This window comes from Sus scrofa, chromosome 17 (genome assembly GCF_054392235.1).
Source record: "Sus scrofa isolate SSC_HxYL_T2T_F1_AM1 chromosome 17, Sscrofa_HxYL_maternal_Yorkshire_Landrace_v2.0, whole genome shotgun sequence".
NCBI lineage: Eukaryota > Metazoa > Chordata > Mammalia > Artiodactyla > Suidae > Sus > Sus scrofa.
This window is the reverse complement of record NC_139399.1, coordinates 60,569,340-60,589,904: the sequence shown is the minus strand read 5'-3', so window position 1 is coordinate 60,589,904 and position 20,565 is coordinate 60,569,340. Positions and strand designations below refer to the sequence as shown.

Genomic DNA, 20,565 nt, shown 5'->3' with positions numbered 1-20,565 from the left:
CTCATGGTTCCTAGTTGGATTCGTTAACCACTGAGCCACGACGGGAACTCCCCTATACCACATCTTCTTAATCCATTCATCTGTCGATGGACATTTGGGTTGTTTCCACGTCTCGGCTATTGTGAATAGTGCTGCAGTGAACATACGGGGGCATGTATCATTTTCAGTGAAAGTTTTGTCTGGTTATATGCCCAGGAGTGGGATTGCTGGATCATATGGTAGTTCTATATTTAGTTTTCCAAGGAACCTCCATTCTATTTTCCATTGTGGTTGTACCAATTTACATTCCCACCAACAGTGCAGGAGGGTTCAGAGTTCACCGATTCTTTTGAAGTTGGAGATTTAGTTGAGGTACAGTATTATATGTTACAAGTATACAACATAGGGAATCACTTTTTAAGGTTATATCCTATTTTTAGTTATTATGAAATATTGGCTATGTTCCCTGTGTTGTACAATATATCCTTATGGCTTATTTGTTATGTAGAGTGGTCGTATAACTGTTTATGGTATGCATATAATATACATTGTATAAATATTTGTTAGCTATGTATTATGTAAGAAATAGAACATTTATTTAAAAATAAGTTTCTATAAGTAAAAACACAAGTCATAGCCAAAAGAGAAAGATTCAGTAACTAATGGTCCAGGAAAAGCTCGGGAATGTGGCCAGAGAACGATTGAGATGTGGGGACACTCTGGGGCCACTTGCGGGTGTGGCGTCTCCCCCATACTGAGGCAATAGGAGCAGAATATCATATCGGGGTTAGGAGAATGGGCCTTGGGGCCAGACCTCCCTGCTTGGAAACCTGGCTTCTCCTTTCCTGGCTGTGTGACTTTGAAGAAATTACCTAACCTCTCTGTGTCTCGGTTCCCTCTTATCTAAAGTAATAGTATCTGTCTCACAGAGTTATCCTTGAATGAGTCAAAAGATATTGGCATTTAGAACTATGCCCGATATTTAGCAAGTCCTCACTAAGTGATTAGTGGCTTTTGTTGTCCTTTTTGTTATTATGATGATGAATTATAGCATCTTCCCTTTATACGAGTTTGCCCCTGCATGGCTTTTTTTTTTTTTTTTTTTGTGAATAGACAGTGCTCAACAAATATTTGTTGACTTGAATTTTAAATTTTTAGAAAGCTGCCAGGCCTGGCACCTTTCAACCAGGAAAAAGCAATTCGGAAACCAGACAGAAAGTAAGCAGCACTTTTATTTCTAGTGAGCACCTTCGTCACCCCGTGTGTGTCAGACAACCTTTCCAGACACCCATTCCAGTTGTGCAAAAGAGGGCTCACGGCCTCGCAGACTGACTGGGGTTTCTTTACCCAAAATGTTTCTGAGCGGTTGGATCATTCGACCCTTTGTATATGGCAGTTTCTTTCAGATTCGCTTTCAGTCCTGGCTTTTTAGAGAAATCATTTTTTTGAAGCCTTTTCTAAAGTAGATTTGTGCAGCAATACTACCTACTTTTTTTTTAGGGCCACATCTCCTTGGCATATGGAAGTTCCCAGGGTAGGGGTCGAATCAGAGCTACAGCTGCTGGCCTACGCCACAGCCACAGCCACGCCAGATCCGAGCTGCATCTACAACCTACACCGCAGCTCTCAACAATGTCAGATTCTTAACCCACTGAACAGGGCCAGGGATCGAACCCGCATCCTTGTGGATACTAGTCGGGTTCATTACCACTGATCTCCACCTACTCTTTGAATCTTGAGTTTCTTTCCTTTTCCTTTTTTTTTTTTTTTTTTTTTTTTTTTTAGCTGAGGCTCACTTAAGCATGATCATCTTACTTCCACTGAGATGCAGCCGAGGGACACGCAGGAAATGATGTTACAGTGGTGGGATGATGGATCTTTCAATTAGGCTTCGGTTTAGTTGCTTCCATCAGAAACTCCCCCTGAAACAGTTGCTTTAAACACTCCAAACCTTATTTTCTTATGGTGGAAGTCTAGAGCTGAGTTGTCCAAAGTGCTATGAAGTCATCAGGAATCCAGGCTCCTCCTCTGTCCTGTTCTACTCGAGGTCACCTCATGGTCCAAAATGATTGCTGGAGCCTCTGTATCACATCCATATTCCAAGCAGTATAATTCCAAGGAGGAAAGAAGATAGGGCAAAGGGGCCTGCTCCGCAGCGGGGTTGGCTCCCTCCCAGGAACCTTTCTGCAAGTCCCCTCCATGCTTTCGCTTACATCTCACTGACTTCAGCCTAGTGATGTGGCCCCGTTCATCTGCAAGGGGTGCTGGGAGGTGTGGACTCTCAGCTGGAACCCTTGCCACCCAATTGGTATCCCATTATGAAGGAAGGGAAGATGGAGAACCGATAGGGAGCAGGTGGTTTCTGCCACAGCAGATGGCCTTGGAAAAAGATAGGGTAACACTGTTTTTAGAAAACAATGTTGAAGTTTTGAGAGATGTGGTCCTCCATGTATCATCTGATTTGCCATAGCCTGTGGTCTAGAGCGGTGGATGTTAAACCTGCAGATGTACCAGGGCTTTGGGGGATGTTCACCGAGGTTGTCCCAAACCCCAGCCTCCTTGCCGCTAATCCTGTCTCTTTCAGTGCTGAGTTTTCCAGCACTTAGGACTCGGCGGGGCACATTCTAGGCACTTTATCTATGGTTAGTAAAAGGATAAATGAGTCTGGACCTTGGTTTCTTTATCTGTAAAACCCAGGTGAGCCTTCTGGTCCTTCTGGACTTCAGAGATGGTGCATGTTCTAGGAGCCACGGAGGTGGCAAGGGCCAGGGGCCTTGAAAGCCAGTGCTCACAAGTGAGGCTAGTGTTACTTTCTACAAGTTGTTTTTCTTGTAACAGAGGTAACTTGCGCTCATTGTACGATGTTCGGCATATACGGATTACTCACTCATTGATTATTTATAAGGCACCTTTCGTGTGCCCGACTCTACGTCCCAGTAAAGGAGAAAAATGAGGTGTTCATTCCAATGAGGAAATGGACATTGAAGAGATTAGACCGTAAATAGGGCCATGTCAGATTGTGGTGACGTGTTTTCAGGGGAAAAAGTCGGTGATGGGAGAGCATGCCTGGGGAGAGGGTTTACTTTCTGGTGGGGCTGTCAGGGGCTTCCTCCTCAGGTGCGGGTTCATTGAAGTTTGAATGACACTTAACGGCTATTTGAGTGACAGTATGGAACCAGGCAGGTGAGAACCAGGGAAGGAGCCTTCTCAATAGAAGGCACAGCACGTGCAAAGGCCCTGAGGCAGGAGAGCGACAAGGAGGCCTGTATGGCTGCCTGCAATGGATGAGGGAAGCAGCAGTGGGGATTAAAGCTGGAGGGAGAAGAGGAATTGGATGGTGCAGGACCTTGCAGGCTGTGGAAGTTGAACTTGATTCTTCACACACCAGGAAGCCCACGGGTGCGTTTTAAGTAGAGGAGTGATGTGAGATGATTGGCTTTAAAAAGATCCCTCTGGCTGCTTGTAGAGAATGTACTTCGGATGGTGAGGCAGAGGCAGGGCAAGAGGAAACTGGGGAGGTGGGTGCAGTGGGCAGGGCAAGAAATGATGCTGGTGGGACCCAGGGAAGGTGGAAGAAAAGGTGAGAAACTGAAGGATCAGAGGGGTCCATTGAAGATCCTGCCCAGCGTACCTTCTGATGGACAGGAGATCCCATTCCAGTATAGACTTTCTGCAGAAAAACACCCTTCCCCGCAGATGTCAATGCAATTGAAGCCTGGTTCTCAATGGGGTGAGTTTATCCCTTAGAGGACATTTGACAAACATCCAGAGACATTTTGGCCCTCACAGCTGGGTTGGGCAGGGGGAGCAGGTTACTGGCACCTAGTGGGCGGAAGCCAGCGATGCCACTAAACATCCCCGCATGCACAGCGGTCCCCACCACAGAGAAAGATCTGGCCCCCAAGTCAGCCTTGGTCACTAGTACTGAGGCTGAAAAATCCTGATTCACTAGCTTTTTTTGGTTTGTTTTTAACCCGCATCTTAAATAAATTGTGGGATGAGGATAATCGCAGAGGGTGCCATTCATCCAGAGAGGTGCCCGATTCTCCACCAAAGGGATGTATAGTGAGTGTTCCGGGAGCAGCTTTCAGCTGAGGAGCCCTTCCCGGGAGGCCTCTGCTGAATGAATGAATAGACGAACGAGGGACTGAACGCAGAGCTGCCTCCAGAAAGAGGTGAGTCAGCTCGGATCGGCCCACATGCTTCCATCATGTTATGAAAGCCGGCCCCGTGCGGCTGCACACAAGAACGGGCTCCTTGTTCCTGGATGATGCGATTTGTTGATCTGCCAAAGGGGCCCCGCCTCTCCCCAGGTCACCGACAGAGGCCCGTCTCCTCGCCGTCTCGCCGTGTGCACGGTACAGGAGTTATGCAGAGCCCTCCAAAAACCCACCCTTTGAAACGAAAGAAATTGGATCTTAAAATCCCAAAATAGAGTGCGGAAAGGTACACATCACGTCTGCCTTCTCCTTTTTTCCCCTTTGTGGCAAAAGTGACTCAGAATTCTTGGTCTGGATCCAGAGAGACCTGCGTGGCCTTTGCAGTGGGGGCAGGAGGGTGCTCATTTGATTGGGAAGAACTCACCTTTTTAATGCCTGGACTGGCTCAGCTGACTCTCTTGCATTTCACAAGGTCTGGCTTTTCCCACCCCACCAACCCCGGGGTTCTTTTTCAGCTTTTGGCCCAAGCGAAAGAGGAGGAGCCGAAGTTTATGCCTCGCCCAGATGGTCCTGTCTTTGGTGGAGTGTTTCTGTGAGGCTCAGCTGCAGTTTCTTTGGGATGTTTTATCAAAGTGTTCAGAGGGGCTGCTGTCGGAGCTGGCTACAGAGTTCTCATCCCAGCATCTGGGTACCACTGGTCAGGGTCAGATACAGGCACAAGGTTTTCTTGAGCTGCCTTCAGTCCTCAGTTGCCCCCGCCCCAGGGTGGCTCAATTGTTCCCCCTTCTCTGCTCCCAGAGCCCAGGTCCCCTGCAGACATCAGACACTTCAATCCTCAATATCACTCGATGCTCTGAGTCAGAGATTCCCGGGGAAATGTTTCTGAAGCATGTTCTCCCTTGTCTGGTCTTTGGGAGAACACACAGGCAGCAGAGGGCCTTGCCTGTGCCCCCCACTTTTCCTCATCATCTCCAAGAGGCTGCCACGTCACTGCACTTTCACCTCAGTCTCCCCCTGGGTCGACCCCTCAGTGCTGCCTGGAGAAGGGATGGTACACTTCATTTTTCCAGCCCGAGCTTGTCTCCTCTTTGACTTCAGTGGAATTGGCCTGCTGTACCATGTCTCTTTCATGGTGAGACACATTCCTGCAGACTGGCTCAAGCGGTAGTGAGTTTAGGCAGACTCCAAACATGGGGATTCTCTTCGAGACATGAATAAGCCTCCTCTCTCAGGGTCACTGGAGGATGAATCACTTGGCAGTATGTTGGGCCACATAGGAACCCGAGAATTAATCTGTTCATTTATTTACTCAGCAAATATTTATTGAACATCTGCTATATGCCAGGTCCTGTTCGAGGTGCTGGGACACGGGGATGAATAAGCCTTCATTCAAGTCAGGGGACGGACAATAGCCAATGAGCAAATGCACAAGATAATGCTTATCAAAGGAAATCAACAGGAATGGGGGAGTGACAGTGGGGAGGCTTGACTTCAGCTGGGCTGCTCAAAGCAGGCGCTGAATTTAGGCTGAGAGCCAAGGAGTCTAGAGGGTACCAGCCGTGGGAAGACCTGGAGAAAGAATGTTCTGGGCTGAGGGAGCACAAGTGCAAAGGCCCGAGGTAGGAGCAGCCTCAGCCCATTGAAGGAGCAGCAGGAGGCCCATGTGGCTGGACCAGAGTGGGGAGGGTGACGCCGGGGACACGGGCAACGGCCACACTGTGCAGGGTTTGGTGCACTGTGATGAGGCATTTGCATGTTATCCTAAGTGTATCCTCGGGTCATTGTGTTTTAGGGCTGAACAATAACCTTCAGGATGATGTCTTCCAAGAACTTAGACTAGGAGGAGGACTTTAATTGCTCAAAGTCACCCAGCCGTGGGTGAAAAACTATTTTTAAAAAGTTGACATCTCCTGCATGCTTGTGATGCGCGTTGTGTGTAACTCACTTGAGCCTCCCAGCAACCCAGTGAGATGTGTGTGGTCCTCAGTCCCATTTACAGATGGAGAAACTGAGGCCCGAGAGGTAAACCAGCTTCCCCACCGTGACAGAGTCAGTGCCTGTGCGGGGCTGTGACCCCTGATGGTCTGGCTTCTCCGGCGTTCACACTGGTGATGGCGCTGGTTCTGCCCACGGAGGAGTACAGAGAGAAGATGTGAAAAGGACTTGTTTAGCGTCTGACAACAACAAAAAAACAAAACTCCTTCCAAAGGTCGACTCTGAGAAGGCTTGCGTATTTCAGTCCAGGACTTCCAGACTCATCTCCTCTATGACTCAGTCGCTCCTTGGCGTGGAGAGCTTGTTGGTCAGGCTGGGGGTGCTGGTGGGGAGCCACGCTGAGCGGATGTTTCTGTCGAGTGGACCAGAAGCCGGGGGGCTGAGAGGGGAGAGGGATGGGCGGGACCAGAGACGGGGAAAGAAGGGTGTGTCTGGGAGGGAGGGGGGCAAAGTGATCCTGTTTCTTTGTTCAGAGACCCCTGGGGCGGGGGGCAGAGGGGGGAGCTGTGGGGAGAGGGGGTGGGGTGCAGCCTTGGACTCAGAATCCCATTAGGCTAATGTGCCTTGCCTCTGATCTCCCCACACTGTTTTCTATGGCTTCCTCGGGGTTTCAAATGTGGACATGGTAATTGGAAACAAATTTAGCATGTTTCAGGCCATCAAGCCTCCCTCTGCAGTCAGCGGGCTCACTGTGTGGTAGATATGTCTGTTTTTAATTTCCAGTGATGTGAGAAATATAGAATGACTTGATTCTTAATTTAGAATAACCGGGAGAGACAGACTGCTTTTGCTTTTGAGCCTGTGCAAAGTGTCTCATTCTCTTTTAAGGGCTCACCATGTGATTTTAAAATGTGGCCTTATCAACACGGGGCGGGGCAGGATGGGGAGAGGATTAAGAGGGACAAACAGCTGCGCTCAAATATTGTACCGCACGGGGGATGGAGCCAATATTTTATACGACGTCCCAATGGAATGTAACCTTTACCAATTGTGAGTCACTATTTTGTGCTCTTGAAAGTTATATAATACTGTACCTCAACTAGACACCAATTCAAATGAAAACTAAAATAGCATGTGGCCCTGTCACAGAGGCATCTGGTCGCGGAGGTCTCCAGCCAGGCTGGACCGGACATACCTGGCCAGCGGGATCCCCACCTGGGTGAGAAAATCAACATGGGGCTCCTTTTCCACCACACCCTGGAGATGCTGCCACCTCTTTTGGGCACAGGGGAGTCCAGGTACGAGTGGTCCAACCGGCCGAGTCCTGCCCGGGCTGAGCAGGACGCAATGGTGGCTGTGGGCCAGGGAGGTAACTGCCGGGGCTGGAGAGAAGCCAGCGTGGGCAGCAGAGCCGCCCTTTGTCATGGGGAAGGGGAGGGTGGGGCGGGCTGGTAGCCACTCGGACCCCTCCCGGGTCACTCACTGCCCTCCCAGGATTGCTCACGTGTCGAGCACTCCTGTGTGGCGTCCTAGGCACCGCGGATGCCTTGGCGAACCAGACGGATAAGTGCCTGATGCTCCGGTCGGGGAGGCAGAAAACAATCAAATAAACATGACACAGAAGATCAGACGATGATACATGGCTGTTGCAACATAAAGCGGGTTGGGTGGATGAGTGAGATGGGAGTGGGTGACCCATTGGGGCGAGTGGTAGGGGGAAGGCCTCTCTGCTAAGGGGTCATGTGGGGAGAGGTTTGAGTGAAGCGGGGGACTGGGCCCCGGGGAGATGGCAGAAGAGCCCTCTAAGCAGAGGAGACCCCGTGTGTTGAGACCATGAGACTGGGGTCTGCGGGGTGGGTGCCTGGCTTGTGTGAAGACAAGGCTAGTGTGGCTGCAGTGGCGGGAGAAGGGAGGCCGGGCAGGAGACGGAGAAGAGGCGTCAGATCACATAGGGTCTTCGGAGTCCTGTTAAAGGCATTGGCTTTTTGATCCAAATAAGATGTTTGCTTTTGGGGGATTTGAGCAGAGGAGCAGCTAGGTCTAGGGTACAGTTTTAAAGATCATTCTAGCGATTGTGTGAAGACTATGTGACAGGGGAGGGGAAAAGGTGGGCAAAGATGGAAGCAGGGAGACCAGGAAGGAGGTTACTGCAACAGTCTGGGTAGGAGACGGGCCAGGGAGGAGTCCACCGCAGTGGTCCAGGCAGGAGATGGGCCAGGGAGGAGCTCAGGGAAGAGATGATGGCAGCTCAGACCCTAGCGGTGGTGATAGGGCTTGTGAGAAGCAGTTTAATTCTCCCTGGATTGGAACATTGAGCCACCTACACCCTGCTCCACTGGATGTGGAGTGTGGTTTGCTTCTCTCTTGGTGTGGGCCCCCAACCCTGACCTGGAAGGGAGCCTCCTGGCACCTCTGCCTGCTTCTTCCTTCACTGAAGCCCTCCACCTTGGACTCTTGCTCTTGAGGTTTCCGTGGGTGGGTCCTGGGTCTTTTCCTACAGGATGGGATGGGACATTGCACATGCATCTGTGCCTGGGTCGCTTTAGTTTTTCTTCCTTGTGGCCTTTAAGAGCAATGTCAAGGCTCACACAGAGGAAAGCAGAGGGGTCACTTTCTTTGAATGAATGTTTTGGCTTTATTTTTTATGTTACATTCATTTGTGTTAAGTTGTAACCAAGACTTTGGGTTCAGGAGAGCTGCAACCATGGGTCCTGGGACCACAGAACTCCTTTTTGGGAATGATCAAAATTCAGTGGCTATTTTGATTAGGGCCTGATTTCTGCTTTTATTTTTGATGCGCGCACGCGCACACGCACACACACACTCCCTTCCCCCACTTTAAAAACACAAATGGATGAGATTGTTTTCATGGTTTCATGGTTATAGTATTTTTTTTTATTAGAGTATAGTTGATTTACAATGTTATACCAATTTCTGCTATACAGCAAAGTGACTCAGTCACACACACATATACATTCATTTAAAAAATATTGTTTTCCTGTCGTGGCACAGCAGGAACAAATCTGACTAGGAACCATGAGGTTGTGAGTTTGACCCCTAGCCTCGCTCAGTGGGTTAAGGATCCGGCGTTGCTGTGGCTGTGGTGTAGACCGGTGGCTACAGCTCTGATTAGACCCCTAGCCTGGGAACCTCCATATGCCACGGGTGCGGCCCTGAAAAAGACAAAAAAAAAAAAAAAAAATATATATATATATATATATATATATATATATATATAGTTTTTCATCATGGTCTGTCCCAGGAATTGGGTATTGTTCCCTGTGCTCTACAGCAGGACCTTACTGTCTATCCCTTATAAATGCAGTAGTTTGCGTCTATTAACCCCAAACTCCCCATCCATCCCACTCCATCCCCCCTCCTCTTGGCAACCACAAGTCTGTTCTCTATGTCTGTGAGTCTGTTTCTGTTTTGTAGGTTGGTTCGTTGGTGCCATACTTTAGATTCCATGTATAAGTGATATCATATGGTATTTGTCTTTCCCTTTCTGACTTCCTACACTTAGTGTGAGAATCTCTAGTTGTATCCATGTTGCTGTGAATGGCATTATTTCGTTCTTTTTTATGGCTGACTAGTATTCCATTGTAGATATGTATCACATCTTCCTAATCCACTCATCTGTCCATGGTCATCTAGGTTGTTTCCGTGTCTCGGCTATTGTGAATAGCGCTGCTGTAAATATGCATCTTTTTGAATTGTAGTTTTGTCCGGATATATGCCCAGGAGTGGGATTATTGGACCGTATGGTACATATTTAGTTTTCTGGGGAATCTTTGGACTGTTTTCTCAGTCATTATACCAATTTACATTCCCACCAACAGCGTAGGAGGGTTCTCTTTTGTCCACAGCTTCTCTAGCATTGGTTATTTGTAGACTTATTAATGATGCCACTCTGACTGGTGTGAGGTGGTACCCTATTGTGGTTTTGATTTGCATTTCTCCAATAATTAGTGATGTTAGGCATCTTTCCATGTGCCTACTGGCCATCCGTGTGTCTTCTTTGGAGAAATGTCTACTTAGGCCCATGTTTTTGATTGGATTGTTTGGTTTTTTGGTTGAGTTGTGTGAGTTGTTTGTATATTTTGAAGATTAAGCCCTTGCCCATTGCAGCACTTGCAACTCTTTTCTCCCAGTTTGTACGTTGTCTTTTCATTTTGTTAATGGTTTCCTTTGCTGTGCAAAAGCTTGTAAATTTGATTAGGTCCCATTTATTTGTTTTTGTTTTTATTTTTATTGCCTTGGGAGACTGACCTAAGACAGCATTTGTACAGTTTATGTCAGAGAATGTTTTGCCTGTGTGCTCTTCTAGGAGTTTTATGGTGTCATGTCTTATGTTTAAGTCTTTAAGCCATTTTCAGTTTATTTTTGTGCATGGTGTGAGGGCGTGTTTAGTTAGTTTCATTAATTTACATGCAGCTGTCCAATTTCCCCAGTACCACTTGCTGAAGGGACTGTGTCTTTCTCATTTTATATTCTTGCCTCCTTTGCTGAAGATTAATTGACCATAGGTATCTGGGTTCTCTCTGTTCCACTGGTCTGTATGTCTGTTTTTGTATCAGTACCACACTGTCTTGATTACTGTAGCTTTGTAATAGTGTCTGAAGTCTGGAGAGGTATGCCTCCTGTTTTACTTTTTTTCCTCAGAATAGCTTTTGCAATTCTGGGTCTTTAATGGCACCATATACATTTTTGGATTATTTGTTCTGATTCTGTAAAAAATGTCACAGGTAATTTGATCACATTATATCTGTGGATTGCTTTGGGTAGTCTGGCCATTTTCACAATATTAATTCTTCCAATCCAGGAACATGTGATATCTTTCCATTTCTTCAAATCCTCCTTAATTTCCTTGGTAATGTTTTATGGTTCTCAGCACATAAGTCACCTCCTTGGTCAGGTTTATTCCCAAGTATTATTATTATTTTTTTTGGTGGATTTTAAAGGGTGTGATTTTTTAATATATTCCTTTTCTATTATTTTATTGTTAGTATACAGAAATGCAACTAATTTCTGAATGTTAATCTTGTATCCTCCTACTTTGATGAATTCACTTATCACCTCAAGTAGTTTTTGTGTGGCCTCCTTAGGGTTTTCTATATATAGTATCATGTCATCTGCATGTAGTGACAATTTTCCCTCTACCGATTTGGATAGTCTGTCTGTCTGTCTTTCTTTTTCTTTCTTTCTTTCTTTCTTTCTTTCTTTCTTTCTTTCTTTCTTTCTTTCTTTCTTTCTTTCTTTCTTTCTCTCTCTCTCTCTCTCTCTCTCTCTCTCTCTCTCTCTCTTTCTTTCTCTCTCTCTTTCTCTCTTCCTCCCTCCCTCCCTTCCTTCCTTCCTTCCTTCTTGCAGTGGCTAGGACTTACAGTACGGTGTTGAATATAAGTGACGAGAGTGGGCATCCTTGTCTTGTTTCAGATTTTAGTGGGAAGGCTTTATGCTTTTCTCTGTTGAGTATTATATTAATGATGGGTTTGTCATAAATGGCTTTATTATGTTGAGATATGTTCCTTCTATAGTTATGGTATATTTTGGAGATTATTCTATATCAGTATATGACCAGCTTCCTTGGGGTGCCCCATATGGTTGCCCAGATTGCGCACTGCACAACTCCAGGGGTTGCCATTCATGTTAACTGTCATGCTGGTCCCCACATACTCATTCTTTTGAAAATAACAGTGTTATAGTCCATAATGTACCACTCCTGATTTAACCACTACTCTTTTGATGGACCTTTAGGTTGTTTCCAATCTGTTGCTATTTTAAAGATGCTGCATTGAATAACTTTGTCAGTTGTTTTTTCCTGCATACCTGCCAGGACATCCATAGGATAACCCACTCACTAGTATCAAAATTACTACATCCAAGGGAGGGTACATTGTAATTTTGAAAGATAACTGCAAAATTGTCTACCACAGATCTGGGCACACCCTATTTCTGCAGACTCTGCTCCCAGGTTTACGTATTTCAACCAGAAGGTTTTGCCTGGAAGACACCCTTTTTCTGCCTTTTGTGTCAGTCACACATCAGGCAGAGGAAGGAAATATCCCTCCTGCCATCAGACCTGGGTTCAAACTCCTACACTGCCGCTTGCTTGGTTGGGGACCTCATGTCTCTGAGTCCCAGTTTCCTCATCTATAAAATGGCAGTTGAATAGTTCATGGAGCTTTAGGAGGATGAAAAGGGGACAGAAATGCAACAAATAATTTGGGTAACTAATTATTTCTTGCCAATTATGAGAAATACAACAGAGAAGACTATTACTGGGAGGCCCCACCTTGTCCAGGGAACAAGGAAAGACTTTTTTAGGAAGTAATATTTGAGCCACACTCTGCAGTATGACTAGGAATTAACTAGGGTGGAGGTGGGGTGAGGGTGGCAGGGTGTAGGAGGTGGATTGTTCCTGAAAGATCAGACACAGGGAGCCCATGGAAAGGGGTGGAGCATGATGTGGGGCGGGGCCAGATCAGCGTGGCCTTGGAGCCAGTGCAAGTGACTAATGGCCAACTGAAATTTACAAAAGGTCCTTCTGGTCACCAGGTGGAAAACGGTGGGGGGGGACTAGAGGGAATGCTGGGGAACTCGTTAGGAAGGAAACAGGGGTGGTTTGGACCAGGGTGGAAGTGATGGATGCGGAAAGGACGGTAGGTGTGAGTGCACTTTAGGAACGCAAATGGATGGGACTTTCAGATGGATCCCATATGGAGGTGAGGCAGAGGAAGGTATCATGAATTTGGATTTTTAATGATTTTATTAATATGTGTTCATTAGATGGATACAGAATGCTTGTTGGGATCCCTGGGGTGAGAGTAAAATCATGGGCTACTGTGTGTGTGTGTGTGTGTTTGTGTGTGAGAGATGGACATGGGGTTGTGGTAGCAGCTATGTTCTGCAGTTTTTGCACCCAAAAATAAAGGCAGAATTTGAGATCCGCGTGTATTTGTGAAATCCTTCTCCCCATGCGCTGTGTGGCAATTGGGAATTACAATAAAACGTCCCCATGGGCTTTCCCTTCTTTTAGAATGTAATCTTTGAGGATGATACCAATTTCCTCATATTCCCAATTCAACAGCAAGAAAAAAAATGCTACTTAACATTGTTAAAGTTTGATTTTACTCAAATTCAAAACAGTGTCCTTGGCCAGTTGCCATTTTGAAAATCAATCCCACATTTCAGATGAGATGGCAGCCTCGTCCATCTGAGAGTATTTAGAAAGCTCAGAGCAGCGTTGATAGAAAAATCATTTTCAAGAAAGTGTCATCCATGAGTTCTCATTGCCTCATTATAGAATGGGGACTGTTTGAACAACCTAAACGCCCAGCTGTAGGGGTTAAAACTGTGGGTCCAAAAGAGGATGGAAATGGGGGGAGGGGGCAGAATTTAAGGCAGGACTTGCTCTCAGGGACCCAGTGTGCATCTGCTCAGCCCTGAGAGCCAGGGCTTCCTCAAATCGTGTGCCCAGGCTTCTCCCTTGCCTTCTGTCCATCTCAGCCCAGGGGGAGAGTATGCAGTCGTTTGAGATGGTCTCATGGTCTCATCAAATGGCATTTAGTGGCAAAGAAAAATGGTCACGTTATATTTAGTGGCAACAATATCTAAAATAGAACCCCAGGTATGCTTCTCTCTGTGCCTAGAAGAAGAGTCGAGAAGGAGAGACTAAGGAAGCTAAAATGCTTGCTTACTCTGAGGCAGTATTTTCTTTATATATTTTTATATCATCTATTGTTTGTACAGTGACTGGTGAACGTTTATTACTTTTATAATAAGACTAAGGGAAAGTAAGTATCAGCCCCACCAGTACCCTTCGATCTGTGCATCAGGACCTTGCTGCTGAGAATGGGCAGAGCTTGAACAGGGGCTAGGGGTGTGCCTGCGGAGTTTCTCTGGGAACCTGGGGGGGGGGGGGCAGTCTCTGAGATGCGGAGACCATGTTTACCTCTGGGTTCCTCTGGCAGAGCTGGCGGGATGGACCTGCCTGTCTTAATATACCCAGTCCAGGATCTGGGGGAGTCAGGAGTCAGCTGGGACACAGAGGAAGACCGTGTGGCCACATCCCCAGGATTCTACCTGGTGCTTGTGAACTATAGGGTCCTGAGCAAGTTGCTTAACCCTGCTGAGCCTCAGCTCTCTCATCCAAGAAAGGGACCACCCTGCGTCCCCCTCTGTGCGTTGCTAGGCAGATGAAAGCAGCTCTGACACCCCCGCCCTGGGCATCAGGCCCCTGCGATGTGCCTCAGAAGCCCCCCTTCTTCCTGGAACCTTGTAGACTGTCTGGGAAATGGCAAGAAGCAGAAAACTTTCGCTCTCACCTCGGCTGCAGGAAGTGGAACCACTTCTCCTTTGGAGGCTGGCTGACCTTGAGCTTCTAGATTGCAGTGGGCTGGCGTCTGCTGAGCCTGGGAGGTGACCCTGCTTGCCACGTTCCTGAGGTGGCCCTACCTTTGGCGAAGCCTGGAGAGAGGCCTCGAGACCCAGGTCTCCCTAAAATGAGGACAGCAGGGCGTTTGGGACCTCGGGAGCAGGGCACGCCATCCCACGACATTAAGTTCTGTTTGCAGGACCCAAATCACTCAGTTTTTAGACACAGGTAAATAGCCCTGTGCTCTTAGCAAACCTCCAGAGGGCTGGCAAGGCTCCTCCAGAATGAACATGCTCTGGGCACCTTCTCCCACCTTCTGGGGAAGGGGAGGGTGGAGCTGGGGGTGGGGGAAGTGTGCTTTCCATGCAAAGAGGCTTCTCCCTGCCCCCCCCACCCCCGGGCCCCCATGTCAGGGGCTGTTTAACTGCCCACGGAGGAGTCGGAGTGAGTGCCTGGCTTCCACTGTGCACGAGGTCGTTTCGGGTTGTTTTTCCCATCCTGAGTCTTTCCCACTCGTTCTTTGCTTCTCCAATTCTGTCACGTCACCTCCATGGTGTGGCTTGTGTCATCCTCCAATGACAGGGACACTTCTCATTTCGTGGGCACCTCCCGTGCGCTTGCTTTGGGGCCCTACCAGGTCGTCTTTTCTAGCCTTTGAAAGAGCCCTGGGGGTGGATGCTGATGTCCTTGTTTTATGTGAGTAAATGGAAACTCAGAGAGGTGGGGTCACTGCTCTGGGGTCACACAGCTGCTAGTAAGAAGCACAGCCTGGACCGACAGCCGGATGTGTGTGACCCAGAGTGAAATCCTTTCTCCTTTCTGCTGTCCCCGGGACGGGGGCCCGCACGAGGTGAGGGGGTTCCATCTGCTCAGATGGTGTCAGCTAGTTCAGCTCAGGCAGGGGCTGCTCTGGGACTCAGAGAGGTTCTGCCGAAAGATGCAGGTTCCTCTCCCAAGGGGCAGCATTATTTGTTTTGGATGCTGTTGCCTGTTTCTCTTCCCCCCTCCCCCGCCCCCCTCCCTCCTCTCTCTCCCCCTCCCCTCTCTCCTCCTCCTCCTCCTTCCCTTTCTCTCTTGTTCAGCAGGAAGAATGCTCTTGATCTTATAATTTAGCACTTGCTTGTGTTTCCTTTGGGGACCTGATCTGCATTCTGTGACCTGTGGCTGTGGATCAGAGAGCTGCTGTGGACCAGATGCCAAGGGCACAGACAGTGTGCTGGGAGTGGACTTAGAGGTGGAAGGCTCAGAGTTCACATCTGGCTCTGCCCTGTGCTCACAGGGTCTGTTAGGGCAAGTTGCCAGGCCTCTGCCAGCCTCCGTTTCCTCGTCTATAAAACAGGCCCATCCTCCCTCCCGAGAATCGTGGGGATGCTTGTAAAATGTGGGGTGCGTGTGCTTGGCCGGTGGGCAGTGTACGCTTAGCTCTTTCGCCCTCCTGTCGCTGGTGACCGTGGATCCCATGTGCTCACTGATCACGTTGAACCAAAAACACACACACTTCCTGCTGCCATGGACTTCCTGCTCAGGTGAGAAAGAGAGCTGCTCAGCGAATAAACAACCAACAAGACAATTTCAGATGGTAATGAAGTAACTCTTCTAGGGGTGTGCCAGCGAATGTGTAAGAGCCAGTCCTCTGGAAATCAAGAGCCCCAATGTGTAGCATTGGCCAGTTTTTGTGGTGCAGAAATTCTCACCGTGGCTGATTTCAGGCTCCCAAAGTGACATCTCATAGCTCTTAAAATTCCTGAAATTGTAACCCACTGGCTCTTGCAAGGCTGAAAGAGCTGCTCTGGCACTGGGTGTTTGTAAATAATGTGCTTTGGGAAAGACCTGAAGATCCGAGAGCTCAGTGTGCCAATGGAAGAGTGTGCCAGGCAGCAGGATGGCTGTGCAAAGGCCCTGAGGTTGGAGAGCACGTGGTGTGCTCAGGGAATGGAAGGATAGCTGGTGTTACGAGGAGCCTAGTGCCGTGGCAGGCCGGGGAGGCACAGGCTGGGCTGTGGAAGCCTCATAGACCGTGCACCAAGACTGGACTTTATTCTCTGGCCCCAGGAAGTCTTTGGAGGGTTGTTAGCAGGGGAACATCTGGGTCTGATTTGCATTTGTTAAAGATGAGTGGACTGTTCCGTTAAAGACCAGCAAGAGGTCAGTGAGGGAGCAGGGCTGGTCATTCCAGGGAGAGGCAGTGGTGGCTTGGGCTAGCGTGCCATCAGGCGAGGGGACAGAGGTGGCCGGACGCAGGTGGAGCCTGGGGGACGTGACAGATTTTATCTCCAGGTGTTCTCTGGCTGTTTCCTCTGAGTCCACACAGCCCGCAATTTCTGCTCTCCGGTCCCAGGGAGGCGGGAGGAACTGCGCGCCCTTCGGCTCACTGTCTCTTCTCTACTCTCCTTCTTGCTGCTGTGTGATAACTGTGTTTACTGGCTCCTGATGGATCCAGGAGAGGACTCGAGGAAAGGTAGTGACCTTGGGTCCAAATGCAGAGCCAGAACAACAAAGACAAAATCTCTTTTCAGTGCTGCCCTTCTTCTTTGATTTTTGGTCACGAACAGCGCCCTACTCTTCAATTTGCATGGGGGGAGGGTAAGAGACCGACTTCATTGCCACCTCTGCCCGAGGGTGCCTCTCGGGTGTGTATCAGACACGTATGTAAATTTTGTGGGTGGCAGCCTGGCGGGTGATGAAGAAGGCTGCCATCTGGCTCTGCCCCACCCTTAGCTTGCCTGCCTCTCGGCGGGAGGGCTCGCGAGGATGCCATCGCTCTGGACCGGCGCTGTCCTGGAGGACTCTTCCCGAGGATGGCCATGTCCAGAACTGTGCCATCCATCCGTTCCAGTAGCCACCAGCCAGTGGTGGCTACCGAGCATTTGAAATGTGTGGCGCGCGTGACGGAGAAACTAAACTGTCAATTTAATTGTGGTATTTACCGTGTTGGACGGTGCAATTCTAGACCCTGTGAAGTTGTCTATCATCCTAGGGTCTTGGGATTTTGGCAGTTGACTAGATCCTGCTGAAATTTTGTAGAATTCTGTGGACGGATGCGATCTCACTGAGTTGTCACTTGTCATGCCCGCCCGCCACCACTACTACCACCAAGGAGCAGGGACACGCAGAGGGATTACATGCTTTGTCAAGCATTTCTCAGCTGGGAGTGGCAAGGCAGAAACCCATCTTTCAGCTCAACACCCTTTTTTTTCTTTTCTTATGTATAGTTTTCAAAACCAGTGTTAAATTTCACAAGTTGCCACGCAGCTCTTCTGCTTCTAGGTTTTTTTTTACATCAAAAATACTCTTAATGATCTGACATCTTGGTTAGACCGTTCTTTAAGTTTTTTCATTTTTAATGTTTTATTGAGATACCGTTGATTTACAAGATTGTGTTTTTTTAATACTGCAACAAAACTTAATTTTTTAATTGCTCAGTGAATTTATTACATTTCTCGTTGTACAATGATCATCACAATCCAATGTTATAGAATTTCCATCCCACACCCCCAGCGCATCCCCCCACCCCGCAAACTGTCTCCTTCTTTGCAGAACAGATACTGACTCACAGACTTTGAAAAACTTAGGGTTTTTACAAGGTTGTGTTAAGTTCTGCTGTCAACAGAGTGATTCAGTTATGCATATACACACATCCATTCTGTTGCAAATTCTTTCCCCACATAGCTTCTTCTTCTAACTTTATGAGTTCAAGTCCTGGTTGACCACCTTCTCAACTTGATCTCTTCCTCCATCCCTAGAAATGAGGGCAGTGTGGTCTGTCTGGAGTGCATCCTTCCACACCTTTTTGTCTTGCATTCCCGTGAGTGTAAATGAATGGATTACAAACATTTAGCATTAAAAAAAAAAAAAGAGGCTGTATTCTGCCATCCATATTGTCCTACAAATTGCTTTGCTCTCTCAACACTGTGTTTAGATCTTCCCGGGTGAATTCATGGGTCTTCCCCACACTGTTCTTTTCCTGTTGTAGTCTTTCCTGATCTGGACGTGTCATATCATCACTCATAAGCACAATCAGGGAAAACTCTTCATTCATTATTCCGTTTGTTTCAGCAAACATTTTGGTGCATATTTCCTGCATACACTACATTTCATCCAGGGTACATACCAACAAGTGGATGTATTAGTTCATAGGGAATGTCTACTTTTTTTTTTCCAAAGCCACACCCATGGCATATGGAGGTTCCCAGGCTAGGGGTCCAATTGGAGCTGGAGCCACTGACCTACGCCACAGCCACAGCCAGATGTGAACAGCATCTGTGACGTACACCACAGCTCACAGCAACGCCAGATCCTTAACCCTCTGAGCGAGGCCAGGGATCCAACCTGTGTCCTCGTGAATGCTAGTCAGATTCGTTTTCCATTGAGCCACGACGGGAACTCGGGAATATGTACTTTTAATAGCTGCTACTTCAATATGCTTTAAAATAATTATATCAATTTATGTTTCTTTTGACTGTGGGAGAGTGGCTGTAAGTGTCCTTATAGCTTCCCAAACACTTGATATTTTTAAATATCTACATGGGTGTCCACCTAATGGGAGAAAAATGGTATCCCATGGTTATTTAATTTGTATTTTTCTGTTCACAAGTCAGATTGAACATCTCTTCTGTGCTAATCATCATTCGTTTTTCTGTTAATTGCCTGTTCCAATCTCTTATCCTCACTCTCATCCCTGCCACGCCACCCCCAACAACCGTAGTTTCTGGGTGTTTCTCCAGAAGTGCAGTTCTGTCTACTGTAGAGCTCATGGCTCATGGCTGCTTAATATCCCATTTTAGAGAGGATCCCTGTATTTATCCGAGCAGTCCCCTCTGGCTGGGCATCACAGTTGCTCCCAGCTGTCCATGCCTCTAGACAATGCAGCAGTCAGACCTGTGTTTTTTCTGCTACCCCATGAGCATCTCTGATATTTTGTGTGTGTCGGACAATAGCCACCATACCCTTCAATAATTCAGTTTTCTCTTCTCCCCCCCCAGCTCCATGGCTACATGGAAAACAAGCCCCTGGGGCTTCAGATCTTCATCGGGACGGCCGACGAGCGGATCCTTAAGCCCCACGCCTTCTATCAAGTGCACCGGATCACGGGGAAAACTGTCACCACCACCAGCTATGAGAAGATCGTGGGCAACACCAAAGTCCTGGAGATTCCGCTGGAGCCAAAAAACAACATGAGGGCCACGTAAGGGCTGGGGGCCGAGGGCCGAGGGCCGTGGGTCTTCGTGGGGAAGTGAGGGGGGCCACGTGGCAGGGCTTTGGGAGACGGGACTCTGTGACACGGATGGGAGCTGCTGTGGATGATAGTTCCCAATCTGTGATGGACCCGTAGAGAGTTCTGGTTTTTAAAGCTTCTATTTTGAAAGTCCTAGACCTAGCTTTTTTTTCAAGTGCATTGAGAAAAAGAATGCTTAGGAAGCTTCGGATTACGTTGCTTGGGATGAGGCCAAATTTATTTACATTTAAAATTTTGACTCAACGAACATTATTAGGTAATGATGATTAGGTTAGATAGATCTAACCTCCCAGAGCTAATATGGCTGTGGCTAAAGTGTGGGAAACCTTGCACCCACGTATTGGCGTTTAAAAAACATGATTAGAGAATGATCTCGAACGTGAGAACTGCGAGAAATATGCCAAGGGCTCCCGTTGTACTGTCTGCTCAGATTGACCAATTGCTACCAAATTTCACATTTGCTGTGTTACTCTGCATCCCTCTCTCTCCATTTGTCCCTGAACTGTTTGAGAGTTAATGGCAAACATCATACCTTTTTACTGTCACACTCTTAAGCGTGCACTTCCTGCGAACAAGCATGCTCTCACGTGACCATGGCACACTGATCCAGTGGAAGGTACTTTGTGTCTATACACCACTCTTACTATTGAATAATCCATAATCAAATTTTCACCAGTTGTGTATTTGAGGTTTTCAGATACCCCCCCCCCCCATTTTTTAATGGCCACACCCGGAGCATATGGAAGTTCCCAGGCCAGGGACTGAATCTCAGCTGCTGCTGTGACCTGTGCTGCAGCTGTGGTAATGCTAGATCCTTAACCCAACTGCGCTGGGCCAGGAATTGAACTTGCGCCTCTGTAGTGACCCAAGCCGCTGTAGTC

The 20,565-nt window shown here is 47.8% G+C and overlaps 1 protein-coding gene across 14 annotated transcripts in view; it reads left to right on the top strand.

Moving 5' to 3' along the window:
• Positions 1-20,565, top strand: part of NFATC2 (nuclear factor of activated T cells 2) — a 163,269-nt gene that overhangs the window by 64,027 nt on the left and 78,677 nt on the right. For all 14 annotated transcript variants that reach the window (XM_085002533.1, XM_085002535.1, XM_085002529.1 and 11 more), the window contains 1 exon segment: positions 19,431-19,633. In XM_085002533.1, the coding sequence (XP_084858659.1) occupies positions 19,431-19,633 (203 nt within the window).